This window comes from Cyclopterus lumpus, chromosome 22 (assembly GCF_009769545.1).
Source record: "Cyclopterus lumpus isolate fCycLum1 chromosome 22, fCycLum1.pri, whole genome shotgun sequence".
In the NCBI taxonomy this organism is placed as follows: Eukaryota; Metazoa; Chordata; class Actinopteri; order Perciformes; family Cyclopteridae; genus Cyclopterus; species Cyclopterus lumpus.
This window is the reverse complement of record NC_046987.1, coordinates 20,856,288-20,866,149: the sequence shown is the minus strand read 5'-3', so window position 1 is coordinate 20,866,149 and position 9,862 is coordinate 20,856,288. Positions and strand designations below refer to the sequence as shown.

Below are 9,862 nucleotides of genomic sequence, written 5' to 3'. Positions count from 1 at the left end.
TGTGTTGGAAAAATGAAGTTGAATTTTTATTTTTACATAAGCAGCATTTTAATTTTTTTCTGCAGAAACTGTATTAAAAGTATATTGCAATTATTTGCAGTTATTAAATCAAATACTTTATGTTTTTATACTGTGTGTGTGTGTGTGTGTGTGTATATATATAAAATGTGTTTAATTATGTGTGTAAAATGTGTGTCGACAGCTGAACTGAACATGCTCATTGATTTATTCAAACTGAGGCACCAGGTGGGCGGAGCTTAATCTCTTCAGTCATTTAAATGGGAGAACAGTTAGTTTATTGTTATTATACTTTAAGTATAAAAGTATGAATGCGTTGTCGTGTGTATTGTTTTCACTAAAGTTTGAATGGTTTCATGCAAACCTCCCACGTACCGTTTTACACTAAGCGTTTGATTGACAGGCACCAAAATAACTGTCATCCATTCCTAAAAAAAAATATGGCACACAAACGAGTAGATGAGATTATACATTTTTATTTAACGTTCCGTATAAAATCTTCGTTCAACACAGCAGTAAATATCACGACTGATTAAATTCAGACAAAATGTTTCTTTTTGTTCTACATGTCTGAAAACAGATCTCAGGTCAGGTCTCAGTAAGTAAGTTGGCATTGAGACACACACACACACACACACACACACACACACACACACACCTCAGAGGAGGGCGGAGCATGCACAGAACGCTGGCTGTCATTTTAAGAATATAAAGTTAAAATACCAAAGAATTTGACTTTTCAGAACAGCATCAGTCCACATTCAGACGAGATATATCGGTAAACATCGAGTAAACATCGAGTAAACATCGAGTAAACATCGAGTAAACGTATTTAAAGCATCTTTAAAGAACATGTCCCTGTCGCTTCATGTCTTTTCATCTGTAAACCTGAAACTGTTGGTCAACTCTCCTCCTGGAGGAGGAAGCTGAAGCTTAAAAAGGTGCAGTCAGCTGTTTTCCACTCAGCAGAAACACACACACACACACACACACACACACACACACACACACACACACACACGAAAGGTGAGAATGTTTACGCGCCGACGGCGAGGAGGAGGAAACATCACCGGGAGCCGCCGCCCGGCTGCAGAGCTGAAACGGAAGAAACACTGTTTTAGTTTTAGAGGCAATTTAATGAAAAACTTCTTTTATTAGATTTTCTCTACGAATAATTGTGTTGAAAAAAAGTCAAAAGTTAGTATAATGTGTCAGTCAATTAAACGTTATAGTATTTTTTTTATGTCAACGTCAAAATAAATCATGTAAAAAGTTCAGAGGTAATATGGCATACATTGCATAAAAAATACATTTAATACAAAGTATCGCATAATGACATAAACTCCGCCATAGTACTGTGTGTACTTGTACTTGTTGTACTTGTACTTGTTGTACTTGTACCTGTCAAGTCCCTGAAGCGTCTCTTGGCCTCGGCTCGCTCCTCTGAATCAAAGTACCAAACGGTGACGGCGTACCTGAAGCAGAACCAGTTTACATTATATATATATATATATATATATATATATTCATGGAGAGAAATATAAATATATATCAAATTAGCTTCAATATGAGATCAATATTATTATTATTTTTTTAAAGAAGCTTTAGTGTTGTTACACACTCACACCAGCAGGTGGTGCCAACAAACCGTGTTTATTTCCCGTCAGTGAAAATAAATTAATAATAAATCTCGATGTTATTCAGTGTACTTTTGTGTGTACTTCTGCACTAAATGTCTTAAGATGTTGTACTTAATAGATATGTTATTATTATTGTATTTAAAGTCATTTATCATATATATTTTGCCACAAGTCTCACAGTCGGCACTCTTTTTACACCATTTATGGATCAAAACTTTGGGGTTCTTGTGCTCCTCACACGTGTCCATGGAATCCACGACGTTTCCCATTTATCAGGAGGAACTTCATCCGGCTCTCTGCTTCATTCGACTGCATTCTAAAACCGAGCCACATGTTCTTTCTTTGTGAACTGTGATTAATCCGTCATATCTAAACCCAAAAAACACATTTGAGGACACGTTCACAAAAGAGTGAGCCTCTATAACGTCCACACGTGATCAGAGTTATGGATTTCTGTGACATTCTACATTTTGGCAGGTTCTTTTTCATGAAATACCAGCTTAGTCAGACACACAGCTGCTTTAAATGAGCAGCTTAACCAACACGTGCCCTCTCGCCATGGCAACCAGTGATACACACGGAGGAGAGCGATGGAAATGTGGGCGTGTCTCTGTGTCCACTGATACACACACAGGAAGGAAGCCAGTCCAGAGGCTTCCTTCCTGTGTGCTCTCTGCTCATGTCCCCCCCGTATGTCTATGTGCACGTGTGGGTGTGCACGTGTGGGTGTGCACGTGTGGGTGTGCGCGTGTGGGTGTGCACGTGTGGGTGTGTGCGTGTGGGTGTGCACGTGTGGGTGTGTGCGCGCATCAAGGGCCGATTGCACGCGCACCAACAGCCCCGTGCACGTGCGTTAACCGTCATGTAACTTTAAATGTAACTGTAACTTTAAATGTAACTAACTTTAACTTTAACTTTAAATGTAACTGTAACTTTAAATGTAACTTTAAATGTAACTAACTGTAAATGTAACTTTAAATGTAACTTTAACTTTAAATGTAACTAACTTTAAATGTAACTTTAAATGTGACTAACTTTAAATGTAACTAACTTTAAATGTAACTTTAAATGTAACTTTATAAATCTATATACTGGAGACGCTCCGTACCCAGAGAGCTTTGAGGCAGAGGAGGAGATGTTTGCTACCACACAGAGAGCCTCCCTCTCCCTCCTCTCCTTCCTCTCCTCCTCCTCCCTCTCCTTCCTCTCTCTCCTCCCTCTCCTTCCTCTCTCTCCTCCCTCTCCTCCCTCTCCTTCCTCTCCTCCCTCTCCTCTCTCTCCTTCCTCTCCCCCCTCTCCTCCCTCTCTCTGCTCCCTCTCCTTCCTCTCCTCCCTCTCCTCCCTCTCCTTCCTCCCTCTCCTCCATCTCCTTCCTCTCCTCCTCCTCCCTCTCCTCTCCTCTCTCTCCTTCCTCTCCTTCCTCTCCCCCCTCTCCTCTCCTCCCTCTCTCTCCTCCCTCTCCCCCCTCTCCTCCCTCTCCTTCCTCTCCTCCCTCTCCCCCCTCTCCTTCCTCTCCTCCCTCTCCTCCCTCTCCTCCCTCTCTCTCCTCCCTCTCCTTCCTCTCCTCTCTCTCCCTCTCCTTCCTCCCTCTCCTCTCCTCTCCTCTCTCTCCTTCCTCTCCTTCCTCTCCCCCCTCTCCTCTCCTCCCTCTCTCCTCCCTCTCCCCCCTCTCCTCTCTCTCCTTCCTCTCCTTCCTCTCCCCCCTCTCCTCTCCTCCCCCTCTCCTCCCAATCCCCCCTCTCCCCCCTCTCCTTCCTCTCCTCCCTCTCCCCCCTCTCCGTCCTCTCCTCTCTCTCTCTCCTCCCCCCCCCCTCCTCCCTCTCTCTCCTCCCTCTCCTTCCTCTCCTCCCTCTCCTCTCTCTCTCTCCTCCCCCCCTCTCCTCCCTCTCTCTCCTCCCTCTCCTTCCTCTCCTCCATCTCCTCCTCCTTCCTCCCCCCCCTCTCCTCTCTCTCCTCCCTCTCCTCCCTCTCCTCTCTCTCCTCCCTCTCCTCCCTCTCCTCTCTCGCCTCCCTCTCCTCCCTCTCTTCCCTCTCCTCTCTCTCCTCCCTCTCCTCCCTCTCCTCTCTCTCCTCTCTCTCCTCCCTCTCCTCCCTCTCCTCCCTCTCTTCCCTCTCTTCCCTCTCCTCTCTCTCCTCCCTCTCCTCTCTCTCCTCCCTCTCCTCCCTCTCCTCCCTCTCTTCCCTCTCCTCTCTCTCCTCCCTCTCCTTCCTCCCCCCCCTCTCCTCCCTCTCTCTCCTCCCTCTCCTTCCTCTCCTCCATCTCCTCCTCCTCCCTCTCCTCTCCTCTCTCTCCTTCCTCTCCTTCCTCTCCCCCCTCTCCTCCCTCTCTCTCCCCCCTCTCCTCCCTCTCCTTCCTCTCCTCCCTCTCCCCCCTCTCCTTCCTCTCCTTCCTCTCCTCTCTCTCTCTCCTCCCCCCCCTCTCCTCCCTCTCTCTCCTCCCTCTCCTTCCTCTCCTCCCTCTCCGTCCTCCCCCCCTCTCCTCTCTCTCCTCCCTCCCCTCCCTCTCCTCCCTCTCTCTCCTTCCTCTCCTCCCTCTCCTTCCTCCCCCCCCCCTCCACTCTCTCCTCCCTCTCCTCCCTCTCCTCCCTCTCCTCTCTCTCCTCCCTCTCCTCCCTCTCTTCCCTCTCCTCTCTCTCCTCCCTCTCCTCCCTCTCCTCTCTCTCCTCTCTCTCCTCCCTCTCCTCCCTCTCTTCTCTCTCCTCGCTCTCCTCCCTCTCTTCCCTCTCCTCTCTCTCCTCCCTCTCCTTCCTCTCCTCCCTCTCCTTCCTCCCCCCCTCTCCTCTCTCTCCTCCCTCTCCTCTCTCTCCTCCCTCTCTCTCCTTCCTCTCCTCCCTCTCCTTCCTCCCCCCCCTCTCCTCTCTCTCCTCCCTCTCCTCCCTCTCCTCCCTCTCCTCTCTCTCTCCTCCCTCTCCTCCCTCTCTTCCCTCTCCTCTCTCTCCTCCCTCTCCTCCCTCTCCTCTCTCTCCTCTCTCTCCTCCCTCTCCTCCCTCTCCTCTCTCTCCTCCCTCTCCTCCCTCTCCTTCCTCCCCCCCCTCTCCTCTCTCTCCTCTCTCTCCTCTCTCTCCTCCCTCTCTCTCCTCCCTCTCCTCCCTCTCTCTCCTCCCTCTCCTCCCTCTCTCTCCTCCCTCTCCTTCCTCTCCTCCCTATATGAAGTTATCCTAATTTACTTCAATTTATATTTTTGTACTTTTTATTGGAATTACTAACAAAACTAAAACGTAGTGAATTGAGATTTATTGGTCGCGTAATTTTAAAATACATAAAATAACTATTTTGAATGCATTTTCTTTTTTATATACTAGCAGTTTAAAAAATATATAAAATGTTATCTATGCGTTATTAAAATGTAACTGGTTAGTTGATTAGATGGGTTGGTTGATCGACTGATCGGTTGATTGATCGATTGATTGGTTGATCGACTGATTGGTTGATTGATCGATTGATTGGTTGATCGACTGATTGGTTGATTGATCGATTGGTTGATTGACAGATTGCTCGGCCACTCACCTGGTGGCGTAGGAGGGCAGAACCTCGTGCGGGTTCCTGCGGTCGGACCAGAAGAAGAGCAGGCGGTCGAACAGCGGCTTGACGTCGGCCACGTACGGTTTCCCCTCCGGAAAGATCCGGAGGACGCCTCCGTGCTCCTGGTGCACAACACAGAGGACGCTTCGACTATGAACTCCATTTCTTTATACTCGCTTTATTTTTACAAACATTTGACTGACCGATCAATAATTCCTCTCCTCCCTCTCCTTCCTCTCCCTCTCTCTCTCTCCTCCCTCTCCTTCCTCTCCCTCTCTCTCTCTCCTCCCTCTCCTTCCTCTCCCTCTCTCTCTCCTCCCTCTCCTTCCTCTCCTCCCTCTCCTTCCTCTCCTCCCTCTCCTTCCTCTCCTTCCTCTCCTCTCTCTCTCTCCTCCCTCTCTCTCCTCCCTCTCCTTCCTCTCCTCTCTCTCTCTCCTCCCTCTCTCTCCTCCCTCTCCTTCCTCTCCTCCCTCTCCTTCCTCTCCTCCCTCTCTCTCCTCCCTCTCCTTCCTCTCCTCCCTCTCTCTCCTCCCTCTCCTTCCTCTCCTCCCTCTCCTTCCTCTCCTCCCTCTCTCTCCTCCCTCTCCTTCCTTTCCTCCCTCTCCTTTCTCTCCTCCCTCTCTCTCCTCCCTCTCCTCCCTCTCTCTCTCTCCTCCCTCTCCTCCCTCTCCTTCCTTTCCTCCCTCTCTCTCCTTCCTCTCCTCCCTCTCTCTCCTCCCTCTCCTTCCTCTCCTCCCTCTCTCTCCTCCCTCTCCTTCCTCTCCTCCCCCCTCTCCTCCCTCTCCTTCCTCCCTCTCCTCCCTCTCCTCCCTCCCTCTCCTCCCTCTCCTTCCTCTCCTCCCTCTCTCTCCTCCCTCTCCTTCCTTTCCTCCCTCTCCTCCCTCTCTTCCCTCTCTTCCCTCTCCTCTCTCTCCTCCCTCTCCTCCCTCTCCTCTCTCTCCTCCCTCTCCTCCCTCTCTTCCCTCTCCTCTCTCTCCTCCCTCTCCTTCCTCTCCTCCCTCTCCTTCCTCCCTCTCCTCCCTCCCTCTCCTCCCTCTCCTTCCTCTCCTCCCTCTCCTTCCTCCCTCTCCTCCCTCCCTCTCCTCCCTCTCCTCCCTCCCTCTCTCTCCTCCCTCTCCTCCCTCTCTCTCCTCCCTCTCCTCCCTCTCCTTCCTCTCCTCCCTCCCTCTCTCTCCTCCCTCTCCTCCCTCTCCTCCCTCCCTCTCCTTCCTCTCCTTCCTCTCCTCCCTCCCTCCCTCTCCTCCCTCCCTCTCCCCCCTCTCCTTCCTCTCCTCCCTCCCTCTCCCCCCTCTCCTTCCTCTCTCTCCTCCCTCTCCTTCCTCTCCTCCCTCTCCTTCCTCCCTCTCCTCCCTCTCCTCCCTCCCTCTCCTCCCTCTCCTTCCTCTCCTCCCTCTCCTTCCTCTCCTTCCTCTCCTCCCTCTCCTCCCTCCCTCTCCTCCCTCTCCTCCCTCTCCTTCCTCTCTCTCCTTCCTCTCCTCCCTCTCCTCCCTCTCCTCCCTCTCCTTCCTCTCCTTCCTCTCCTCCCTCTCCTCCCTCCCTCTCCTCCCTCTCCTCCCTCTCCTCCCTCTCCTCCCTCTCCTCCCTCCCTCTCCTCCCTCTCCTTCCTCTCCTTCCTCTCCTCCCTCTCCTCCCTCTCCTTCCTCTCCTCCCTCTCCTCCCTCCCTCTCCTCCCTCTCCTTCCTCTCCTCCCTCTCCTCCCTCTCCTTCCTCTCCTTCCTCTCCTTCCTTCCTCTCCTTCCTCTCCTCCCTCTCCTCCCTCCCTCCCTCTCCTTCCTCTCCTCCCTCTCCTCCCTCTCCCCCCTCTCCTTCCTCTCCTTCCTCTCCTTCCTCTCCTCCCTCTCCTTCCTCTCCTCCCTCCCTCTCCTTCCTCTCCTTCCTCTCCTCCCTCTCCTCCCTCTCCTCCCGATCAATAATTTACTCCATTTAACCGATAATACTTTCACTTTACGGTTTTTCACAGCGACGTCCTCACAGAGCGTTTTGAGAAGAGATCAAAGTCATCGAGTATCACAATCTGAGAACGTCTGCATCCATTAAGACCTCGTAAAGAGATCAGAGGTCGAACATCCAGTTTTGAGCAGAGGTCCCTGAACTCACCGTGGCGCTCCAGTTCTTGTTGAGGTAGTAGATGCAGGTGATGCAGCGCCCGTCGCGGTTCGGGTTGTCCACATGTTTCACGTAGCCCGCCCCGTTTCCTGGGTAACACGCCACCATGGCCTAAGACACACACACACACACACACACACACACACACACACACACACACACACACACACACACACACACACACACACACACACACACACACACACACACACACACACACACACACACACACACACACACACACACACACACACAGTCAGTATTACACAAGAATGACTTTATATCTTCATTAGGATTATAATTGTGAAGGTGAGGTACTTTACTGAGCCTAACTGTTACTTTACATATTTTAGGATAACAATATTTAGTTTGTTGTATATTTCGATGCATTTCAAAGTAAAGTACGATATCAATCATTCAGATTTATTTATTTATTTAGTTCTTATTTAGATGCTTTTATTTTAAACATAAAAACATTTCCCTTTCACTTATTTTGTTAAACAAAACAAAGTGTCTGAGAAACCCGTTCATATTCCTCAAAGTTAGGTTTCCAAAAGAAAAGGTTTGGATTTCAGAATCTCCAGTATTTGATCAATTTCACAATAAAGTGAAAAGCTGTGACATTTTCAAAATAAAAGCTGACAGACATGACGCGTCCAGTGTGGGATGGAAAAGCAAAACTAGCCCGTTTATCTGCCAGAAAAAGTGAAAACCGTCTTTTTACGACGGTCCTTGAACACATCGTGTGCAAGAACGCTTCAGTCAGAAAAAGCCAAAAACAAATAAACTGTTTTATTAAAGCAAATTCTGTAAAAAACATTAAATTCTGAGCTCCGAATTCAAACGGTGACGTCATGGTTGATTGATCTGAAACCAAAAGTCACGTGACAACAAATCAGTGAATCTTTGAACTTCAGACTGTGAAGAGTTAAATGTTTAAAGCAGGTTAAAAGCCACATTTCCAACATGACGAACACTTGAAACATGTTGAATATTATATAAATGTTATTGTTTTGTAATTTCTGTAAAATAAATGATCACAGAAATTCTATTTTATATGTAAATAAATCTGAGTTGTGTTTGTTTACATCAGTGATTCCTAAAGACTCAGAAGTGTTGGTTAAGAATTTTTACAATACTGATAATAATAATATATACATATATATATATACACATATATATATACACATATATATATATATATATATATATATATGTGTGTATATATATATATATATATATATATATACACACATATATACATATATATATATATATATACACATATATATACATATATATATATATATATACACACCAGCTCCGGTCCTCTTGCTGTGCGCCCTGCAGCGCCGTGACCTTTTGACCCGAGCACCAAGCGGAAGCTGATTGGCTGAGAGCAGCAGACATCAGAGTCAACAGAGGCTCAAACTGAGGATTTCCTTCTCGGAAACACAAACAGCTGACACACACACATAGTTGATACACACACACACACACTCACACACACACATATGATGGATAAGAAGTGCACACACACTTGACCTCAGAGGTCAAGTGTGTGTGCACTTCTTATCCATCAGCTGTTCTAGAGGCATGAAGAGTGTTTTTCTCTACTTTGTGAATAATTAGTTGTCATCATGCAACAAAACAACTCTGCAGAAAACATGGCCGACATCTAAACATTCAAATACACACACACACACACACACACACACACACACACACACGGACTGAAAAGGGCAGAGAGAAAATAATACATCCTCTGAGAGTCGTTTAAACTCAACTTTATCTTATTCTCCTAGTTGAGAGGAAGAGGGGAGGGAGAGAGGGAGAAGGAGAAGGAGATAATATATATATATATATATATATGTGTGTGTATATCATCCTTCTGGTAGAGAGGAGGAGGAAGGAGTCAGGGTGTGCACTTGGCAGCGTTCCAGAAGGGTTAATGAAGTGTACGTGAGGCGCGTGCGGCTGCAGGACGGACGCTCAACACAGAACTTTAAAGCCGATGTATATAAATATGTATATGTATATAAATACTTGACAATTACTTTCATCAATCAATAGCGTTTGATTGATGAATTGATCATTTCAACCAAAACAAACTTTACAGATAAAGACGGTAAATAAAAAAGTAGCAAATCCTCACGAATAAAAAGCATTTTGTCAATTATATTGTTTCATTTCTCTTTTTTGAGCTTCATTTCTGTGTTTATTGTAAAAAGTTTACATTGTTTGTGTTAATTTGTGTATTTTTTAAATTAAGTATTTACTGGTTTAAAAGGTTTGATCGTCCAAATAGTTTTATTATTAGTTATTTTGTGTCAATCTAACAACATCATTGTTTCACTCATATAGTAAAACAGTTAAACAGTTTCAACACAGGTGAAACTTTATAGATCTGTTGCTCTCTGATTGGCTGTTAAACATCATGTGACAGAAAACTACATTTTACGCTGTAATGTCTTTGTTTTTGTCATAAAACCTTTAATTCTGCACTAAAGACACGTTCTAGTTCTAGGTTCTGTTTAGAGGAGCAGAACTTTATATTACAGAGAAAATCAAAGATA

At 46.8% G+C, this 9,862-nt stretch overlaps 1 protein-coding gene across 2 annotated transcripts in view; it reads right to left on the bottom strand.

Moving 5' to 3' along the window:
• Nucleotides 1–474: 474 nt before the first annotated feature.
• Nucleotides 475–9,862, bottom strand: part of egln3 (egl-9 family hypoxia-inducible factor 3) — a 20,550-nt gene continuing 11,162 nt past the window's right edge. For both annotated transcript variants that reach the window (XM_034562886.1, XM_034562887.1), the window contains 4 exons: nt 7,278–7,397; nt 5,166–5,302; nt 1,420–1,493; nt 475–1,113 (listed from right to left, as the gene is read on the bottom strand). In XM_034562886.1, the coding sequence (XP_034418777.1) occupies nt 1,085–1,113; nt 1,420–1,493; nt 5,166–5,302; nt 7,278–7,397 (360 nt within the window). In that variant the 3' untranslated portion in view covers nt 475–1,084. The remainder of the gene's footprint in view (nt 1,114–1,419; nt 1,494–5,165; nt 5,303–7,277; nt 7,398–9,862) is intronic.